The sequence below is a fragment of the Silurus aristotelis genome (genome assembly GCF_946808225.1).
Source record: "Silurus aristotelis genome assembly, chromosome: 2".
Lineage (NCBI taxonomy): Eukaryota > Metazoa > Chordata > Actinopteri > Siluriformes > Siluridae > Silurus > Silurus aristotelis.
This window is the reverse complement of record NC_139575.1, coordinates 37130482-37152339: the sequence shown is the minus strand read 5'-3', so window position 1 is coordinate 37152339 and position 21858 is coordinate 37130482. Positions and strand designations below refer to the sequence as shown.

The 21858-nt window shown below is 43.1% G+C and overlaps 2 protein-coding genes across 9 annotated transcripts; both read left to right on the top strand.

Annotated features, from left to right (window-relative positions):
- Nucleotides 1-275: 275 nt before the first annotated feature.
- marchf7 (membrane-associated ring finger (C3HC4) 7) lies at nt 276-9683 on the top strand. Of its 8 annotated transcripts, XM_083525368.1 has the most exons (14): nt 333-601; nt 906-1021; nt 1253-1761; nt 1908-2706; nt 2890-3090; nt 4309-4467; nt 4622-4769; nt 5388-5555; nt 5643-6588; nt 6684-6853; nt 7072-7175; nt 7288-7389; nt 7508-7556; nt 8904-9683. In XM_083525368.1, exons 5-14 carry the CDS (start codon nt 2902-2904, stop codon nt 9002-9004), a joined length of 2136 nt encoding a protein of 711 aa, XP_083381494.1. In that variant the 5' UTR covers nt 333-601; nt 906-1021; nt 1253-1761; nt 1908-2706; nt 2890-2901; the 3' UTR covers nt 9005-9683. The 8 variants fall into 8 exon arrangements, with proteins under 8 accessions (XP_083381491.1, XP_083381498.1, XP_083381494.1 ...); XM_083525367.1 differs by lacking the exon at nt 1908-2706 and having other exon boundaries at nt 333-446; nt 1253-1360; XM_083525369.1 differs by lacking the exon at nt 1908-2706 and having other exon boundaries at nt 906-954; nt 1253-1360.
- A 779-nt stretch (nt 9684-10462) lies between these two features.
- fam171b (family with sequence similarity 171 member B) lies at nt 10463-20754 on the top strand. The gene is made up of 8 exons (XM_083525212.1): nt 10463-11239; nt 13790-14029; nt 14309-14401; nt 15585-15743; nt 16909-17085; nt 17185-17301; nt 18196-18319; nt 18408-20754. The coding sequence occupies exons 1-8, from the start codon at nt 11089-11091 to the stop codon at nt 19654-19656; spliced, it is 2310 nt and encodes a 769-aa protein (XP_083381338.1). The 5' UTR covers nt 10463-11088; the 3' UTR covers nt 19657-20754.
- Nucleotides 20755-21858: the final 1104 nt, after the last annotated feature.

The window sequence follows — 21858 nt, the reverse complement described above, 5'->3', positions numbered from 1 at the left end:
GACAACTGATCAGCAGAGTGGTTAAGGGCCTTGCTCAGGGGCCCCAGGAATGGTAGCTTGGTGATTTGTGATCATGATCTTCAGATCCAAACTGCAATGTCATAACCATCAAGCCTACCATATATACGCATTTATATAAATTGAAAACTGTCTTAACCCTGCCGCTCCCTTTATTGCCTCACACAAACTTTTTATTCCGTCTTGAAAACATAAAGGCTCAAAATTCTGATTGGACGCCGTAGTGACGTATAGGCGGGCCGCGTGCCATTCCGCGCTCTTCTATTGGCCGGACCGCGCGTCAATCAACGGTTACAAGATGGCGTCGCTGCTCTTGTTTCCTAAAGGAAGAGCCGCTTGGGTCACGTGCCCTTGGCCTATATCAACACACGGAGCGCCATTAAGGCTTAAAAGCAGACGGACGGGAGATCCGTAGGTGAGACTCTGATGTGAGGTTTATCGCTTTTTTTTTGGACACGAAAAGTCGGACGCGGAGTAACGGAGGAAGAAGCCTGAGAGCTCCAGAGCCCGCTGGGAGGGGGTTGATATTTGTCGCGGGGGGAAAGGAAGTGAACGGGGGGTGCAGTTGCTGATTGTTTGCTCGGTAAATACAGAAATACACGCGGTGGTTTTTTTTAGGGTTTTACTGCAGAAATGTCGTTGATGTGCAGTAGAAGATATTGTTGATTTGTTGTGTAACATGAACATGATTGTGTTTATTCTCTTGTGAGGTGTGTTGCTTGATAGTAGTCACGTCAGGCCCTGGTTCAGTTCATGCAGGGAACAATAAAGAAGGGATATTATAATATAATCGGATGATTTGAGATCATGTTTGTTTGTCTGTAGATGATTAAATAAATCAGGAAGGACGTGGGATTGAGTGATGACATTCCGTGTTTTGAAATCAGGAAATCGGGCCCTGATTATATTTTGTGGACGAGACCAGGCCTGGACGGGGTGAGGTACATTTTGTGAAGGACGCTGACTTTAAATAATACAAATAATATAAATAAATACAAAGGAGGTGATTTTAAACACTAGTTACCGGGTTTCAGCTCTTCATGGGGTGTTTAAACACAACTAGGACAGGATGTGACCCTTTTTTTTTACACGGAAGTGTGTGTGTGTGTGTGTGTGTGTGTGTGTGTGTGTTTGTGTGTGTTGACATCAAGCTTTGTAATATCCCACACCCGTGTGTGTGTGTGTGTGTGTGTGTGTGTGTGTGTGTGTGTGTGTTGTCATGATGCAATTTCAGGGGAACATGCACCGACCGAAGCAAGCGGTAAACGGCGCCCGAGGATGACGTCACTCGTCTCATTTGCATACTAATTAATATTCCACATTATTTGTATATTGAAGGGGTGTAAGTTGCGATTTGCTAGAATGTGTTTGTATTTCGATCGTTTGCATTCGAACTGAACACGTCGACCCTGGAGACTCCTTTCGTTCACGTCTGTTAGTCTACAAAAAAATTCGAAGCTATCGGATTATATTATTAGTTTACAGCTTATAGTAGCAATTTTTATTAATTTTTTTTGCTAGAGAAACGATGACCTGTTTGGGACAATCCGGCCGAATAAAGTGTGTTTTATAGGTTGGGGAAGAAACGAATTGATTTAGAGCATCAGTGGTAGTCAGTGATTGTTGGGGAAACGGTGGAGGTGATTGGCTGTTGGAGTAATGGTGGTCAGTGATTGGCTGTGGGAGTAATGGTGGTCAGTGATTGGCGGTTGGAGTAATGGTGGTCAGTGATTGGCTGTGGGAGTAATAGTGGTCAGTGATTGGCTGTGGGAGTAATGGTGGTCAGTGATTGGCGGTGGGAGTAATGGTGGTCAGTGATTGGCGGTGGGAGTAATGGTGGTCAGTGATTGGCGGTGGGAGTAATGGTGGTCAGTGATTGGCGGTGGGAGTAATGGTGGTCAGTGATTGGCGGTGGGAGTAATGGTGGAGGCAATTGGTCTATGTTATGATGGTAGTCAGTGAGTGGCTATGGGGTAATGGTGATGATCAGTGGCTGGTTGTTTTGACATGGCTTTGGAGAAGGTTCCGGAAGCGACCGAGCCAAACTCCGAGTGCATGGAAGCGGTTCAGAGCTGATTTTTCATCTCGTCAGCATGGTCATTAGAGAGAGGTTTCTGCTTTCCTTCAGTGCGGCGGTTAAACTTGAAGTCAGCAGCGTTTGTGTTTTGGAAAGTAGGTAGAAGAAGTTTAACCTGCAGGAGCTGGTGCTATTTTGATACCAGAGTGTAGTGGGGTATTTATAGAGCAGCTGATGGTGGGTCCGGTGGTTAGCATTGACGGGAAAGTTAAAGGTGTCATGAGCGTAAACATATGTTTATTTTTTTTAATAAAACACTGTTCCTGTGTTCATACGGCTTAAAACATAACGTCACAGAAGGTTGTTGATGAGATCTCGAAGGCAGCGTGGTGTTTGTGTCCCGCTGACTGAGTCATCAGTGCAGAATGGCTGTAAACTGAAATCTTGTATTGAGGCTGCTGGTGGTTTGAACACTGTTTTATTACGGTTATTAATGAAAATATTCCAACATTAATAGAAAACCAACGCAACTGGACTCCGAATGCGGCTGTAGGATTTGAGCCGGTTAGGGATGTATGAGACGCCGTGAGCGTTGGTGTCGATGGAACGTGAAGGTTTGAAAGCTGATTTGTGTACAGACAAGGAGCACTAAAGCGCCGCTGCACTTTAAAGTAGAGGTTTTACTAAAGGCGAAGACGAACAGTACGGCATTATGGGTGATACCGAAACCCTACGCTGAAGACATGTTGAAGTTTTGTTCCCGAGCTGTTTTTTATTTATTTATTTATTTATTTATAAAAATGTGCATTATTTTTGTAATTTTATTTATTTATTTATTTGCGCTCCTCTTCCAGTGCTCTTCAACGATGGATTCGAATTCCAAGCCTCGCCGACTGCCATTCACGGTCTCAAGCTCTTCATCTCTGTCCTCCCCCACGTCCTTCTCCTCCTCTTCCTCGGCTCTGAGTGCCGGCCGGCTCTACGGCAGAGGGACTGTGCTGGGGAGCGAGCGCTTCGGCCGGGGCGCCGCGGGAAAGCTGGACTCGGACTGCCAGGTAGGGACCGAATCCAGACGCAGGTAGGGAACGTCTAGTAGGTTAGGCTAGTGTACATTTAGATCATTTCTTACGAGTATCACACGAAAAGGGCGCTTTTTTTTTTTTTTTTCTCTTTCTCCAAAAATCAGCTATTAAAATATATTATGTTAAACAATTGATCATATTTATGATCTTTCAATTATAATAAATGTATTTGCTTGGTAGCAGCCAAGATTTCCTCTAATTCACTGATTAAATGTTGGAATCAATACACCCCCCCCTATGAAGATGTAGATCTTCCACCAAATCCAGCCCATGTATATAAGCATATCTTCACGGAGCATCGTCATGCTGAGCCGGGTTCAGATCCCAGAATTCAATTGAAGGCAAAACTTCAAAGGCGTCCTGTACAATCATGAGAAGAACCACGTTGTTGAAATTCGGGTGTCCCGATACGTTTGGCCGCACCGTGCGTCTACATGCAGGAATTGCTTTCAAAGCGTCTGACGTCTAGCCTGTGAACACGGCGCCTTTGTTTGCTTGGACTTCAGATCGACGAAGATGGCGAGCGTGCAAGGTGGATCAGGGATAATTATAAGGATCGAGGCAGGACTGTCATCGGAGCATGTTGTGAAAGTTCAGGGTGTGCGAGTTCATTTCTCTGCTCGGTTTTGAGTCCTACTGAACACCTGTCAGCTATTTTTGTCATTTGCATGTACCTCCTTTGAACTCGGTGTCCTTTTTGCGCGTAAGTCACGTGTTCCCACGGCAGCACAGCGTTAGCAGTGTTCGCCACGGGGGCACAGGGATTTATTTTTTACATTTTATTTATTTATTTTTATGCCTGCCGCGGCGGCAGAGCGCCATCACGACTTGTTTTTAGTTCTATTTTTAGACTCGTTTCCCACTATTTTAAAATAGCCTGCTATTCTGCTGCTTCTAAGAAGCACACGAGAGCCGAAGCTAATCGAGCCGCCGGGAGTCGAGAGCGAACATGTGTAACGCACAAAATAATCAAATGAATAGATTGTGGAGCACAAGTTTGGTATGCGCTTTTTTTTTTTTTTTTTGGAGCATCTCGTTCCACATCTGCTGTTTTTATAAGAAGCTCCACTCTTCTGGGAAGATGTTCCACTAGATTTTGTGGAGATTTGTGAGATTCATTCATCCACAAGGGCGTTTATTAGTCAGGTGTGGAAAAAAAAAAAAAAAATTGTTTTTTTTGTTACTTCTCAGAGCCATTCCCGTATTCCGGGTTCCAGCAGGGATTACGGCTCATCTGAAAGCTGCCACTCCAGATGGAAGATGTCCATGCCTCTCTCCTCATCCTCTGCTTCGTCTACGCTGTGTGACCGCCCGTGGGTGGGGTCCGCTTACGGAGGAAGAAGCAAACCTGTAAATACACAACCTCGTTTGTTTGTTCTTGGAGGATTCGTTCACTGGCTGCTCAGAGTTATTTTACTGCATTAAATGCAAATCCGGGACACGCCTTAATTCCTTCTGTCTTTCTTTCTTTCTTTCTCTCCCTTGTTTGCTCACGTGTGCTCAGGTGGAGTCGGAGAGAGGATCAGGTTCGTACTCCAGTTTCCTCGGTTCAGCTCAAGACGACGAGTCGAAACGAGCCAAGCTTTCGTACACGAACAGATCAGCCTACAGCAGAACCTCAACATCCACAGCCAGCAGCACCTACACAGGAGGCACGTCTGGCAACCGAACACTTTTTTTTATTTATAATACATATAACTAATGTACACTTCACACCCGAGCATGAAATTTTGAACATTTCATTCCACATTTCGTCTTTCTTTACTGTTCTATTAACCTCCACTCTTCTGGAAAGATGTTCCTGGAGATTTTGTAGAGATCTGCTCAGCCAGTGGTGGTAGTAAAGTCAGGTACTGATGAAGGTAAGGTGAAGAGGCCTGGGGGTGCAGTCAGCACTCTCATTCATTCATGTCCAATTAGCATCTATAGCAGGAGATCTTCCATTAAATCCAACCCATGTAAAGCAGATCTTCATGGCTGGAACAGGTTTTGGTCTCCTAGTTCACGTGAAAATTTGTATACTACAAAATCTAAAGATGACCTATACAATTGTATGCCTCCTAATTTGTGGTCCAAATGTTCTGTTAGAAATCTCTAAAACTGGAGATTCCTTCCATAAATATAATTAAAAAAACCTCACCTTGTCTATAATTTTGCATATTTTTTAATATTTGTTGTTACTATCAAAACGATCCGGCCAATCAGATTTGAGTATTCATCAGGGAAAATGACTGTATTCTAAAATTAAGTTTGACATCAAACTCTTTTAGATTCTTTGTGGAAGTCCAGCCTTAGCCCTCTGTCCCGGTCCTCTTCATCTTCCTCGTCTTCATCAGACGATCTGTGGGCTCGCCGGGATGTGGAGAAGAGGACCGAGCCGGGTCTGTCTGGTCTGGGAGAGAGCAGCTGCTGGTCCACGCCGCTGACCTCCTCACTGTGTGCGTATAGCTGTATATATTCGAATCGGAGCATCTCCCGAGCTACGTGTAATTTATACGTGTAATATTTACCCTCTTGTGTTTCAGATCGCCCAGAGCGCGTGACCTCCACGTACGCCCAGGGAGCCCGACCCAAAGAGAGTCTGTACTCCTCATCCCGCAGGGAGAGCAGCACCTCCTCAAGCCGTCGTTTTGTCCCGTCTTCGCAAAGGCTGGTCTCCGACTACCAACCCAGTCCCCGTCTCTCCCGGGACTCGTCGCGATTCTCCACCCCCCAATCTGACCCGTTCTCCTTGTCCTCCTGGAGCTTATCTCCTTACACACCTCTATCAGCACGGAGCTCTAGCCCTCCTCCGTCTAGCCATGCTCCTGTGCCAAACCCCTCCTCCGAGAGCGGCGACTCGGACGGCAGAAGTACAACCAGACGTCTGTTGTCTCGTCTGTTTTCTAGGCGCTCCAGCCAGGAGTCGAGCTCCGCCTCCGGATCAGGTTCAGCCTCCAGGTCCTTCGACTCTGGGCCTGAGGAGGTTCCTCCGTGCGAACCCCAGGTTCCGCCCAGAGAGCGGGAGACCGCCGAGACGGAGCTGAGAAGCTCCTGGCTGAGCTGGAACCGCTGCAACCCTCTGTTCTCGCGCCGCAGGAGAGAGGGACGAGACGAGAGCGCTCGCATGGACACCCACTCGTCCGCGCACATCCCTCTCGGCAGTCCCGAAGGTGGACAGCAAAATTCCAGTCAGGAAGAAAAAGCGGACGAAGACGAAGAGGATGAAGAAGACGATGTGTCTGAGGGAGCCACGGCTGCTCCTCAGAGCAGAACTTCTGGACTCTCCTCCCTCCTGCAGGATGCTGCACGTATCCCTGCTCGGAACCCTGGGATCACCAGGGTCATGACCAGCCCTCTGTTCCGGATGCCGCAGAACGTGATTATAGGATTGGATGCGGCGGTGGATGGACAGAATCAGGCCGAGGCCCAAGGGAAAGAGAAGCCTGCTCCTTCTAGAGATCCAGAGAAGCTCCGGAAGATTCAGGAGAGGTCAGAATGTCATTTAACTTGCAGCGTATATTCTTTTTAAAGGGCTCACCGATTTTGTCTGACTCATTAAGCACGTTCTCCGTTTTGGTTGGTAGCCTGCTGCTGGAGGACTCTGATGAAGACGAAGGGGATCTTTGCAGGATCTGTCAGATGGGAGAGACTTCAAGCTCGAACCCTCTCATAGAACCATGCAGGTGCACAGGCAGCCTGCAGTACGTTCACCAGGACTGCATCAAGAAGTGGCTCCGCTCCAAGATCAGCTCCGGTCAGTTCTCCTGATGTCTAGACATCAATTTTTCATTCTGACTCGGTCTTTATTTATTTTTCGGGGATTTAAATCCCGGTCCTAAAAACCCTCACCCTTATAATAATCACGTCTCATGCTGTAGCTGCTCCCAAATGTGTCCTGAGTTATCAAGGTGAGAGCAGAGATTTATGTGCTTCTGTGATCATGGTTTTGTGTGTGACTTGTTGGTTCTGCAGGCTCAACCCTGGAGGCCATCACTACATGCGAGCTGTGCAAGGAGAAGCTCCACCTGAACATTGAGAACTTCGACATTAACGAGCTTTACAGGTCTCACGAGCGGGTAAGAGGAAGCACAGGACTGCAGTGAAGCTTCTGCTCTTTACATCTCTGTGCTAAAATCTCAAAACGCTGAGATGAACTTGTGTGTTTGTGTGTGTGTGTGTGTGTGTTAGTCGGAGTACGAGTTCATCAGCTGTGGCCTTTACCTGGTGGTGCTGCTGCATCTGTGTGAGCAGAGGTTCTCCGATGTTCTCGGTGCGGTCAATGAAGCCGGGGTGAGCACCTTCTCTCGTTCCTCCACATTTAACACGTGTTTGTTTGTTTTTTTGTTTTATATAAAATATGAATGTTTTTTACCAAATCAGAGACATGTTTTCCTCCTCTCTCGCTCAGTTTTTCAACTTGGCGAGAACTCTTCACGAACACATGGACAATCTTGAAAGTACGTTTATTTATTTTGGTTGGTTAAATTTCCTTAAAATTCGTAAATTTTCTGAAAATAATAAATAATCCTTATTAGATTTGGGGGTAAGTACCATTTCAACATCAAACACTTGCAATGGAAAATAATCAGCAATAGGAGGCGATAGCATGTTTTATTCCTCTTATGCCACAGCGGTTAGGCAGCGATTTGATTTATTAAAAAAGGAGACATGTAATTTTGATCCATTTACGGTTGCACTGTTGCGTTATAGATGTAAAAATAAAGATCGACCGATTCATTGGATTTGCAGATTGTTTTTCACCGATTTATGATCTCTGGAACTATTAGCCATCTGCAAAAATCCATTTCCTGGCTTCCGGTCCGCTGTCATTACAAGAGCGACCTCTAGAGGTGGATCACTTGCACCACATGCTGTTTGCTTACACGCGAGACTGCATGCTGCACGGAGAGCGCTATGTTATATTGTATTTATTAATATATTTTTAATTTAGCACATTTTTATGGTTTAGAGCAAGAGCAATATAATTAAAGGTTAAAAGATGGATTTTGCTGAAAAACCAAACCCTTCATGTAAAATAGTACTGTTTAGTCACATTAAAAAATAAATGTAATTTCAACGCTCTGAACTTTTGTGAAGATATTTAACGATTGGTCATTTCAGCACGTCTGTTTGAATGTGTGAGAGGGTAAAGCTTTAGTCAGATTCCATTTGTAACGTTACCTGACATCAATACGTTCTTCAGAAGCATGGTTTTTGATATAATTTACTATAATATGAATAAAAAGAATTGTTTTTGTTGAGTCAATTTTACTTTGCGCACTGTGAACATGAGGTACAGCACGCAGTATTGTGTGAACAAATAGCATGTGATTTCAATGATTCGCCTCTAGAGGCCGCTCTCGTACTGTGTCATGACTGCAAACCTCTATGGATTTTTGCACATAGTTCCAGCAATCAACTATCGATGGCGACCAATTGGCAAAACCAACAAATCTGTCGACCTCGAATTCTTAGTTCAAGGTAGTGCAGGAAATTTCGGGACTAGGAGTTGAGACCCCGGGATGTCTGGGCTTACGAACCCATTAGTTTGACTACTTTTTACTGTTCCATTATATGAAGTTTGCTCTGGTTTCCACAAAACCAATTTCCAAGGAATGGCAACTCGACTCCTAGTTCCAAAATTTCCATTTTCCTGCTCTACCCTGTAAATTCGAGTCCGAGACGATGCTGTGGTATAACTCACGTGTTAAAAATGGGATTTTTCATTCCTGCATGCAATTTATTGTATTTTGCATTTTATTATACGAATTTAATTGCATTTGTTCCGTCTTGCCTTCACTCAGACTCTTACACCGAATCCGACGAAGACGATACGCAGGACAACAGGCCGTCCATCGACTTCGGTGACCTAGAGGATGAAGAGGAGGAGGAGGAGGAGTTTTAATCATTGCTATGACAACGGCTCTATTTCTTGTCAAATGGTGCCGTAAAAAAAACTGTCCACAGCCCTGGACGAGGGCTTTCACAATATGCAGATACACCCGTCTCAGGGGTGTGTGTCAGAGAGTGTGTGTGTGTGTGTGTGTGTCAGTGTGTCACCTTCCCTTAGGATTTTTGATTGAGAATTTTTATTTTTCCGTTCGTTTCGCATCTAAATAAATGTCGAGCGCGTTGCAGAACAGAGTGAGACGTGAAGGACTTCGAGGCGTGACGCTCGCTGTGAGCACTCGCGTGCACGCTGAACGCGATGAGGGCGGGGCTAAGGGTTGGGCTGTGGGCAGGGCTTTGGATCGAGAGAGCTACGTGCGATCGTTAGCGAGGCAAATGTTAACCAGTGTAGGTGTTTATAAGGTGATGAGATTTTGAAATTAATAATTAAAGATGGTTGGAGGAAAAATGTCTTCTTTTTGTTTGTTTAGTTTATTCATAACACGGATTCGTTTTAAACGGAGTTCGAGGCAAGGGTGCGAGCGCATGGTCGGCTGTTCCGATGTCCGTCTGAACGTTGCTTTTCAAAAAAGGTGTGGAGAGGGAAAGAAAAAAAAAGTCGTTCGTCCTGCTTACACATTTTTCTCGATTATTACAATAAAAAGTTTTGGATGTACGGAGGTACATCACACGCATTCCGCTGCCTTCTTTCATAAACACTCAAACCTGCTCTGACCTTCAACGTTTCTATACACCACTGATCACATGATCTGTTTATCTCTGCCAGGAAGTCCATATATGGGTGAAGAGTTTTTTTTTTGGTTTGAAGCCACAGGATTGAAACGTATAACTTGATTTTATTATAAAGTATATATTCAATGATGCTGTAAATAAACTCTACACAGGCAAACATTTGTGCAAACCTACAAATATGTCCATGCTGAACATCTCAACTCTCTCATAATGAGAGCTCGGGTTTTTCAGAACATCAGTTAGAAGGTGAAGAAGCTCCAGGTCCCAAAGTTTGATGCATCTGGCCCACAATCTCAATCTCTGGGGTGCACTTACTTTCAGCCATACAGAGTAGTTCAAGCCTTTTTTTTTTTTTCGTGTTCCTGGATTTTACCCTTCCACCTTTTTGTGCTGCATAATGTGGACCAAAAGACATATTTCACCCCATGATCAGATTTTAGATGTGGTGAGTAAATGAAAGGTGGTGCAGAAGATAGTGGATGAAGTGGAGGAGCAACATGAAGACTGCTGTTATTCCTGGTTTCATCACTGCATCTTAATTACCTTTATAACAGGAACAGCAGATTAATTAATACACGAACACTGAATAAACCTTTTCCCTGATACATTTCTCAAATGAGCGTGAGAGAAGATCTACATGACCTTATTTTCTGTCTTTCATCTGTCTCTTTCTGCTGTCTTTTTCTGTGTCTTTAATGCCTTTCTTCTGTCTGGTTTTTTTTCTGTCTTTTCTCTGTCTGTCTTTCCCTCCTTGCTTTCTTCATCTGCACCTTCATTCTTCATTTTTTCTTCGCTCATCATTCTTTCCTTCCTTTTCGTTTTTTCTTATAAAATTGTGTGTGTAGATCTTAGACCAGAGGTTGAGGGAAATTTTAGGAAGGAGCACACGTTGCAAATTTGTGGTAACTTTGGGGTAGTTGTCTGAAGTGGGACTACAGCCTGGGTTGAAGGCATCATGTCCACCTTGGAGAGATTTGATCTGGTTTTTAGGAGAGTAGCGGGAAACATACTGCACTAAAACCAAGTTAATAGTTTATGATAGGTTCATGATGATGATGATGATGATCATGTGATGTTTAAACCCTTATATCCGGCAACCTCACCCCTTCTCTCCTCGTGATTGGCCAGCAGATGGCGCGATGACGTAACGCTGGTGGAGCACCGTGACGCGCCGCATCTTCGCATCCTCAACGCTCCGTGGACGTGACCGCGGGGAGGGAGGAGAGAGATAGAGAGACAAAATCCCCACAACAACAACATCATCATCATCACCATCATCATCATCAGGAGCACCAAACAAGAGAAAGGAAAAGTGGCGCTGGAGGAATCAGTGATGTCTCTCTCGCCATGCCGCATCCCGCCGCCTTCCTGCTGCTGCTGCTGCTGCTGCCGCTGTCCGTCGTGCTGACCGAGGCCGCGGAGCTGAAGGGTCTCGAACACAATGCGGAGACGCCTTCACGCAAAGGACGTCGGGAGGAGACTGCGACCGCACCTGCGGGTAACAATAACGTCCTGCTCATCCTCATCCTCCTCCTCATCACCATCCGTGCGGCCTGTGTCTTTTTTTTCTTCCCATCTTTGTCCTCCTTTTAATGCATCCTCCCATCATCTCATCATCAAATACAAAATCCGCTTTTTTTGCAATTCGATTCAGGAAATGAATAAATGCCTGGTGATGGACGGATAGAAAAGATGCCGGTGTGTTTACTGTCTCAGCGGTTTCAGGTTTTAGATCTGCTCCATTAATCCTGGTGCACAGTTACATCCGAATTTATATAATCCGAATATATATTATACACAACGTCACACCTTTTCCTGTATTAACTCTGAAAATTAAGGGAGATGTAGATAGATAACTTTGAATTGAAGAATTTGATTGTTGCTCTCAAAACTTATGTGATGTGATCATGGTTTCCATTTTTGGTCCCAAAAACGTGTAAAATTCCTGTGAATGCTGCTGCGAGGCTCATCTAAAGTCCACCAATAAGAGGCCAGAGTGTTGTGACATCACAAGACGGCACCAAACACAGGATGAGTAAATAGTTAGTTAGTAGATTTGTAGTTAGACATTAAACATGCAAGTGCAATGTGGGGTTTATAGCAACGTTATTTTCGCAGTTATATCGTGACCCGATTAAAAAAATAAACCCTATATAGCGAGGTAATTTTAGGTGTGTAGCTAGCCTATCAGCAAAGCAACCGAGTTGATTGAATAAACTTTTAACGTGTTCCAGCTCCAAGTTGTTCATCGTGTAATCAGTCACGAGGAACATCGTATAGTCGGACATATGTGTCACCTGATGTGACTAATTTTGTGGCTTTTGCAGACAAAGTTTTGGATAAAAATTTTGGATCGGCTCCAACAATTGGTCGACTTACAGAACAGCTGTGAATTACACACGCAACTAAATTTACCAATTCATAACCGCAAACTTGACCGCTGTAATCTCATGATCCCAAAGTTCACACTGTGTGTTAGTGTTCTGGTGTACATCACATTTAAAATCTGCCTTTGTTAAAATTCTCAAATCGGATTGGCAGAAAGTGTTTGTTACTTTCGTCTAAAAAGCAGGTCTGACCATAGCGTGGTAGATGCATGATTGTGACTTGTATGATAAGCATTTATATGTAAAAAAAAAAATTTCAAAATGTATTAATAATATCACTTATGGAATGAGTCTTTGCTGTCAGTGGTTTGAAAAAGTAAAGTGTAAAAGGTGAATGTTTGCCTTTTTTTGTAACCTGAGAAGTTTACAGTTTAAGAGAAAATAAGGGAAAGGCTGTTTTGGTTTTTTTTGTAGCTGCTGTAACCCAAGTGATAAGTGGAATGCTAGCTTGATTCGCAGATAAAACGTAAAAACAAGCAGTAAGAAGACAAGCTTGAGCTGGTCCAATATAAATAATAACTATTAGATGACTAGTAAATTGGGACATGGCGAGGTGACAGCCTAGTGGTCAAGGCATTGGACTCTCGATCAGAACATTAGAAGTTCAAATCCAAGCAAAACCAAGCTGCCACTGGGCTCTTGAACAAGGCCCTTAACCCTCAACTGCTCATTTGCAAGTCGTTCTGGATAAACGGCACCTGATAAATGCTGTAAATGAAAATGACTAGTCATAGCTAGCACGATAAAACCGATAAAACTATGTGTTGAGCAAAACTCCATTGTGGATCATTTGGCAGACACTCTTATTTATTCAGAGAAACATGCAATTATGTCATTTATCCATCTCAGGATTTAGTGCCTTGCTCCAGGGCCAAGAAATGGGAGTTCGGTGGTGCTGGGATTTAAACTTACAACAATCTGATCAGTGCCCAATGTCTTAATGACTGAGCTACCACTTTCCTATGATTGACTGTGTTTTATTTCTTACATAAAAGTCGTTTTGCTCCAACAAATACGAGTATTCGAATGTTTGTATTCATTTATTTTTTATCAAATGCTGCATATTTTTGCTAATGCAATGCAATGATGCAACATTTTCCCATAACTCACGCTGCAGCTTGCAGAGAGTCAGGTGAGAGGGTGTCGGCATTGGACTGTAAGAATAGATGTTTCGAAAACAACTGCATTATTTCCTGAAAGTCTAAAGTAAAATTAAAACTATGTCTACTGTAGTTTAATCAATAATCAATCTAATTAAACGATTTGTTTCATTTCATTGGGAAGTTGCACCATCCTCACTCACTATTTCACAAAGATATCATTCCTGGATGTTTTTTGACTTGCCTGTGGGTTGCCTTTATTGCACCCAGTTGGCACTTTGATCTATTTTTAAGCGTCTCTGGTGGAGACGTGGGTCTCTTTCTCATTATTATTTCATGGCGACGAGAAGGTTAAAGCAGAAACCCAGGCGCCATTAATAAACAACAGACAATGACAAATACGCAAATGTTTCATTTTTCGTTCTTTATTTTCGCTTTAAGAGACGAATGAATTGTATGAAATTTCCATGGCAACTAAAACTCACTTCCTGTTAACGATATGCCGTCGTCAATCTCCAGTTTCCTTGAATTGCAAGTAAAATAATCCCTTTTCTCTTCCAGAGCTGTTTTCTTCTCTGACGCTAAAGGTGTGGGTGAAGGATGCGTCCAGTCAACGGTACCTGAGCGGAGCCGAGGTCCGGGTGTTTGTTAACGGATCCATGCTACAGTCTAGCCGCACTGAGGAGAATGGAGAAGTGCTGCTCACAGTACCCTACCAGCTGGGGGTCACCCTCTCTTTGGTGGCTAGTATGGAGGCCTACGTGCCCAAACAGCTGCCCTGGAAGACCACCAAAATGCCCAGTGAGACTTCTGCATCCATCCCACTCACCTGGAGTTTCAGAAAGTCTAATCTCTGGAGGAAAATATTTGATCATATTATTTATACAGTGATTCACCCCAGCATTGTTGAATTCTGATTTCTGATTGGTCGGAAGGTGGTGATAAAATTTCTGAAAAAAGCGGAGCTTCTCATTTCCTGACTGGATTCTGACCCTGATATTTATATCACAGACTGCCAGTAAAATCATTTACAACACATTGCTCAGTGACCTGATAAAGTTTTTACATGTTGTCTTCCAGTATTTTCGGCCGTCACCATGTCCCTGGTCCCACAAACCCAAGGCAACATCTGGCTCTTTGAAGACACCGTGCTGATAACTCGAAAAACATCTGGTGAGCACACGTGCCATATCGTACATATACCAGATTTGGCAGATGCTCTTTTTCCAGAACGACTTACAGTTATCTTATTTATACAACTGAGGGTACAGGGAAATGATCAAGGGCACAGCAGTGGTAGTTTGGTGGTGCTGGGATTTGAACTCATGACCTTTCATTTAGAAATCTAGTGTCTTAATCACTGGACTACCTCGAACTTCTCCATTTGGTAACAAATCAAATCCCAGTCAAAGCTCAAATAATTTGGGATCATTCATTACAGTACAAACAGTTAGCAAAGCTTCAATCTGCTAAATAATTGGAATTTCCAAGCTGTTGAAATAAAATGTGGGCGTATACCGCAAACTGCGTACAATATATATTTTTTGCATTAGAATATTAAAAGAAATTTCTTTATTGATGTCTTAACATTGACATAGACAAAAAACTCTAATGTGACTCTCAGCACACCAGTCTATTAATAGACTGATATTAAGGAGTCAAATACTGATTGATTTCTATTAACATCTATTATCCCTGTCTATTATCATGAGTCCAAAACCTTCAAAAATGCGCAAATAAGGCCACAGGTGTAGTGGCAGATTTGGGAGTCTGGAGTTTCTACCATCATTGCACTGCCTGCTGAACTGTATGTTTAGGCGAAGAGAAAAACACCAAGTGGCAGTCAAAACAAGTTCAAAACAGAGCATGTGCTCTTCCCTGATTGGTGGCCAGTTGAGTTTTTTGCAACATGTAGTTGAGTAAAAAGTTAGATATTTGACTTGAAACGTAGTGAATTTACAATAAAAGTCTCCCCTAATGGAAATACAGTGGAACCTCGATACTCGCGACCTTGACACTCGCGACCTCGATGTTCGCGACTTTTCATTTGGAACTTGACTGAAAGCGAGTGGCTCGAAAGTTCAGAGTAACATTTCAAAACAGAGTTTTTACTAATAAATGACATAAAAAGTTTACAGTACAGTACATGTACAATTCCCCTTAAAAAAGGAATCATCAAAAGGAGAGCAAAACCTCGCGATTTTTTATCACTCGTGAGGGGTCATAGCACGTAACCCCCGCGAGTATCGAGGTTGCACTGTACTAATAAACAAGCTTCTTAAGTATAGTAACGAATTACTACGATTACTGTCCACCACTAAACATAGAACTTTTGACCCTTTTGATTATTTTGCAGATGTGTCATCACAACCTATCATCCAGTTTCCCAAAAGCCTCCTGTTGCTCCCGGAGAACGCCACCACCTCCAGTATGATGGCTTATCTGACAGTTACGGCTCCTCCTCCAGAGAAGGACAGTCATTTCTCTACCATGGGGGCCTTTAACAGCAAAGAAGGTACGAATCCTGTATCCTGAAAACCTGCACAGCACTTTAAATGTTAATGACCATTCTTATTATATTGGGAGATCCTTCAGGCCAGATGTTACTGAACAAATATATGTTATGACATGGTCTTTCATCAGCTGGGAAAGTACCTTGGGCGAACACTTCTGGTTAAATACTTGATCATGTCCTCTGTGTTTAATGAATTCCCTCATGGCCAGGGCGAGTCATTCATCATCACTACATCCATCTGCTGTACAAGCTCCATGTTTTATTGATTAATTGATTTGACGGCGTCATGGCTAATGATCTATGGCTATTATAAATTACATTAATGCAAACTTCTAAATGATGCCTTTGTTGGATCTCGGCTCAGCAATGCTGTGGGTGAAATAAGTTGCCTTCTTCTCTATGGTAATTCATTTAAACTCTTCCCTGGCTGCCACATCAAAAGGCAAGAAAAAGCATAACTCCAAAAGAAAGCTAATGCTAAAAGAAATAGTTGCCAAGAATCATGTCTAAAGCTGTTATTGCCTGCGTAAACATAATAACATTGCATAACATTTTGACCAGTGATCAGTGAAGTGAATAACACTGATTATCTCTTCATCATGGCACCTGTTAGTGGGTGAGATATATTAGGCAGCAATTAAACATTTTGTCCTCAAATTTGAAAAATGGGCGAGCGTAAGGATTTGAGCGAGTTTGACAACGGCCAAGTTGTGACGTCTAGACGACTGGGTTAGAGCATCTCCAAAACTGCAGCTCTTTTGGGCTGTTCCTGGTCTGCAGTGATCGGAATCTATCAAAAGTGCTTCAAGAAAGGAGCAGTGGTAAACCGGCGACAGGGTTGTGGGCGGCTGAGGCTCATTGATGCACGTGGGGAGCAAAGGCTGATTCATGTGGTCCGAACCAACAGACGAGCTATTGTGGACATTTTCTGAGAAAGTGAATGCTTGATGGATCACGACTGTTTTGGCAGCAAAAGGGAGACCAACACAATATTAGGCTGGTGGTCATAATTTTCTGCCTGAACTGTGTATGGCACCATACTGATGTCTTTGGTCAAACCAAGTTCAAAGTAATTACCACCTCATCACCTCGAAAATTTCAGACCCTGTTCTGAAATGACTATTAAACTTGCCATTTATAATTAACACTTAATTATTTGCCGAAGTTTCAGGATACAGGGGCATGAAACTGAGCCCTGTGGCAGTGCTGAGTGCTCAACTGCTGTCCGAAGGGAAAGAGATTGGCATCAAAGGGCCAGTTCAGCTCACCGTACCTTTACCGTACCACTCCCATCTCCAAGCCTCCGACCCCCTGCCTGCCTGGACCTTTGACTTGACCACAGGTTGGTGAAGAGCATTCAGAGAACAATAAAAAATAGCTGTATATTCATTTATTGGCTACAAACTATTTTTGATTAAACGTATTAATTCTTTCGATCCAGGTATGTGGGTGAACAAGGGTATCGGCTTGGTCAGGACAGAAAGAAATGGTCTTGTTTGGACATATGTTGCGCCTCACCTTGGCAACTGGATCGCAGCACCATCTCCAACATCAAATGGTATGGAGACTGTTACGTACTGTATTCCAGGATGGTTTAACTTTTGTAACACAACATATGCAGTCAGTAAAGTAACAACCGGATTCTTTGCTAATCTGAAAGACATTGTTATGATATTCTGTGCTAACCCATGTATGATTTTCCTGGTAGTTTCTGAAACTACTTCAGTCAAACATACAAGGTGGTATCAAAAGATTTCGAGACTAATGGTGCTAACTGGTGCGATACTGAACTAAAGCAAATTTTTCGTGAAACTGGCCACAGAGACGTTTGACATAAGGTACGTTTGACATACGGCGATGCTGCAACAAATCATTCTAGCTGTTTTTAGTGGCAAACTTTAAGAGCAGAAGAACATCGCTGGAGTATGAAAAGAAATCAGGAAGACCTTCGAACGCGCTTAGCCCCTGATTGTCGGAGAAAAATCCACATGATCTCATTTCTGCACCGACCCTAAATTCCAGATTTGGCTCCTGCGGACTTCGCCCCCTTCCCGAAGATAAAGATCCGGTTTAAAGTTATTACGCTGATTTGACACTGTTACGGAGATCCAGCATGGAATGCAAAAGGTGCTTGACATGACTTTAAAAGTAGACTCCCAGGACACATCTCAGAAGTGACAGAAATGCTGGGAGCTCTGTATTGGTATGCAAGATGACTGTTTTGAAGGTGATAGTGTAAACAGAACTCTAAAAACTTTTTGATACCACCTCGTGTTTAGGATCAGCTATACCTGTGTTTTTTTTGGATTCTAAAACCATGATGCACCAAGTTCCATAAAATTCTTGTCGCATTAATGTTTTGCCTGGAAGCCTCCATAATCTGTGCTCATCAAAGAAAGATTATGTGAACAAGGCCTGAAGTGTAACCGGATTTTTCTTTGTGAAAATCTAGGTTACACGAGACATACGACTATGATGGATTTCATCTCATACCACCCATACCTTTTTGTGGGCATCTTGGGCGGCACTCTCGTGATCATTATTGGATTGTTATCTGTGATTTTATGTCACTGCAGGTAAGAGCTCTTAATGGTCACATTATTATTTGAGAACATTAAAAGTTTTAGGACTTTTAAATATTTTTTTTTTCCAAACGCTTCACAGAGAATTGAGCCATGAAACTGAAAGAAAAAGATGGAATGCCACCAGACTGTCAATCATCAAGAAAGACCAGACCACATCTACCAGCTCAGAAGTCCATGAGCCCTTGTACAACAATGGGGACCATAATGAAAACAGGTCTTACTCATTGGTTGCGAGAGGTGGGGGTGCATCTGCATCCCCTCGACATCAAGCCAACTATAATATCTATGTCGACAATGTCTGCCGAACTGCAGGGAACTTGTACGATAACATTGGAACTGCAGCCCTGGAGAACCTCCGAGTTACAGTGCCAAACTTGTATGTAAACAGCGATGAAGTAGCAAAGCTTAGAGAGATGACTGAAAAGAGTGCTTTGCGGCAAGGCCCTGGAGACAATTTGGCATATCGAGACAAGCTGTTCCACATTTACAACCAGCCTGTGGCCATAGTCCAAGCACCAGAGAATTTTTCTGCCCAGGGACAGGCTGATTCCACTGCAAGCCGATGCGCCACCTTTCCCCGAAATGGCATGGAGCACGGAGGACAGACTGAACGAAACCTGAAGGACAGTTTCACTCAGACACTGCCAAAAGTCCCACAACAAGACAACAATGTACAACCAGCTCTGGAAGGTCCACAGAGCTCCACTGCCAACCCGGGAATCTGGGGCCGCTATAGCCACTTGCTCGAGTCTGTCTCTGTCCCGGGGACTTTGAACGAAGCAGCTGGAATGGGTCCTTTCCATGGCGAGCTACAGGGAATCTCTGAGCAGACCCTGCTGGAGCTTTCCAAGGTCAAGCCTTCTCCCCTGCCTCCTCGGGCATGGTTTGTGTCTTTGGATGGTAAACCAGCAGCTCAAGTACGCCACTCTGTAATCGAACTCCAAGGAAGGCACCGACCAGGAAGCAGCAATGACACCAGCTTGGACTCTGGGGTGGACATGAATGAGCTCCAGCAGTTAGTACGAAAGAGCGATCAGGAAGGCCCATCGATCACCAACATGCCCAAAGTAGCAAGGGCTCGTGGAAACGAGGAACAGGACTTGAGCAGTAGTGAAATCGGGAGTCCTGAAGATACATCCCTGGGGAACATGCTGCAGGGCAGCAGTGCAGCCATTCCTAACATCCCTGAGGATCAAGACGCCGGTGACACCTCCAGTGAGTCCAGATCCACCCCACCGCCCAGGAGACTGCGCAAGATGCGGGACAAAAGGCCTGATAAGAAAACGACTCGGCATGTCAGGGAAGAACGGGCCCAAACAAAACGTTAGATTAATCTCCTCCGTGTGTTGAGCTTTGGTGTCTACCAAAAATTTCTGGGTTTCATTGACCTGCCTTATTGTACTGTTATGGGAAGTGATGCCACACAAAGATGACCTGTCTTTACCTGTAGCTATCTGAAAGTAAATATCTGCAGTGTTTGCCAGTTTTCTGCATCCAGCTATTGCCCATCCATAACAATGGTCTGTTGCTCCTACACAACAGCTTCATGTTCCATGGTTTGTACAGAGACTTTGGTTTACTGAAGTGCATTGCAATACCATGTATTCGTTTCCATTTTTTTCACTGTGAGCACAATTCCTGTACCAACAAAACTATTTTTAAACCGATAACAAGTTTGAATACTCAAGAGGGGATGTTTGGAACAGGAGGACGGTTACTAGATGATGGTTTGTTTGGGGTCAGATTCCTTTTAATTGTAAATTCAGGTGTAGATATATGAAGTAAGCGAGAACTGCCACCAGAGTGCCAATAGTAGTGACAAAAAATCCTGTAATCTGAAAAGCCAATGAATGAAAAAAAGGAGAAATGTCGCAAAACAAATAGGAATGCCTATAAGTATATAACCTGTACATGAACTTTTTTCTGGCATTCAGGAAAAAAAAAATTCAGATTTTTTAAAAGAAGGCCTTTAAGGACATTTATTTGTCTTGCACTTAAAAGTTTTTGCATGCTGTTTTTTTCCTCCTACTTTTCTTTACCTTTAGTTAGAGAATGTAGCAAAAAGCCACCAGGATTTCAGGTGAATATTTTCAACCAACTCTGCATTATTTAACAGCCATATTGTATATCCAGAAAACCATGATGATTTGCAAACCAGGATGAATAAAGTGTTTTTTTTTTAAACCATAGGCAAATGAAATTTGACAATATACTGATAAAAATAGTGCTGCATGACAAAAAGTAAGATTTCTTTTTTCCTTTGTAAATAGCGTCACATTCACTTTCATTGTGATGTGTATAATTTCTGTAAATTATCACTCACCACTTTCAATGGCTAATTTCTCTTGTTTCTCGAATGCTTTGAAGACCAGTTTGTGATTTGCAATTTTTGTGCACATCAATAAAAATGACTAGCCAGTGTTCGATGTAACGGCTCTTGTGGTATATTCCCACTACATTGCTCAATGTATGAAAGGTATATTTTCTGGCTGTAAGTCAGGATTGCTTTGATCTTTACTGCTCGGCTGTGTTTGTACACCAGCTGTCACTGTCGTCTGGCTGTGTTGGTCTGATCTGCACATTAAAAGAGTTTGGTTTGGTTTTTCCCAGACCCCCCCATTCTCCTGACCGCTGGAGACAAGGACAAACTCGGATCGGACGTCTTTGCAATCACTTTCGATTTCTTCTTCAACACTGGAGCTCGTTGTTTGGAGGAGTTTAGAGGTTAATCTGTTCATTATGAGGAAGTGTATGAATGCAATTGTATATGACACTTCTATGCAAAAAACAATAATTAATTGATCTAAAAAAAGACTGGAGCCTGTTCTGAAGGTTGACTGGCATTCTGGTTCACATTATGTGTGCTGCTGAGGATATTGGTCCTGGTCTATGGATTAGAGAGAACCAGGAGCTGCTTTAGATATGTCAGATTATTAATTCCTTTTGCAAACCAATGCTGGTTATTAGCAAGTGATCGATGTTCTGGGCACTGCTAGCAGGAGATGCTGTGCTTTTTGCCTTGTTGTCAATACTCCTCCATCTGAGAGGGTTGAAGATGACATGCTAGTCCACGGTGCAGCTGTTTTGGACTGTTGTAACCATGCCTTGATGCAGCTTAAGTGAAACTGAAGAAACCAGGACGGGGTTAAGGTACAGGCGCTAATTCTTTTACCCAACCTTTTCACATAAAAATAAAAATACACAGCAAATGTGGATTTGTTTCCCTTCAAAAATGTTACTTTGTGATGGCAGGAGAGATTTAACCCACTGGTCCAAATGAAATCAAAATCTGCTCAAATGATCATTAGTATCATCGTTATTAGAAAGATAAAATAAAATAAGTGGCTATCATGAAAAATGTCTATGATTGCTTATTGGTGGAAGATTTCACCTACTTAAAACATTTTTCAACTATAGGATAGATTCTGCACTTGCACAAGATCCCCAGATGTTTTCCAGTTGCTTTCTCTGAGGTTGTACACATCTGGTATGTATTTTTCACCTGAATTTAAAATTCACACAAAAGAAAT

Excerpts from the sequence above, each read along its gene's own strand:
- fam171b (XM_083525212.1), top strand. The coding sequence starts at position 11,089 with ATGCCGCATCCCGCCGCCTTCCTGCTGCTGCTGCTGCTGCTGCCGCTG. Across the intron at positions 17,086-17,184 it reads GACCTTTGACTTGACCACAG|GTATGTGGGTGAACAAGGGT; the intron begins GTTGGTGAAGAG and ends CTTTCGATCCAG. Across the intron at positions 18,320-18,407 it reads GTGATTTTATGTCACTGCAG|AGAATTGAGCCATGAAACTG; the intron begins GTAAGAGCTCTT and ends AACGCTTCACAG.
- marchf7 (XM_083525365.1), top strand. The coding sequence starts at position 2,902 with ATGGATTCGAATTCCAAGCCTCGCCGACTGCCATTCACGGTCTCAAGC. Across the intron at positions 3,091-4,308 it reads AGCTGGACTCGGACTGCCAG|AGCCATTCCCGTATTCCGGG; the intron begins GTAGGGACCGAA and ends GTTACTTCTCAG. Across the intron at positions 7,557-8,903 it reads ACACATGGACAATCTTGAAA|ACTCTTACACCGAATCCGAC; the intron begins GTACGTTTATTT and ends GCCTTCACTCAG.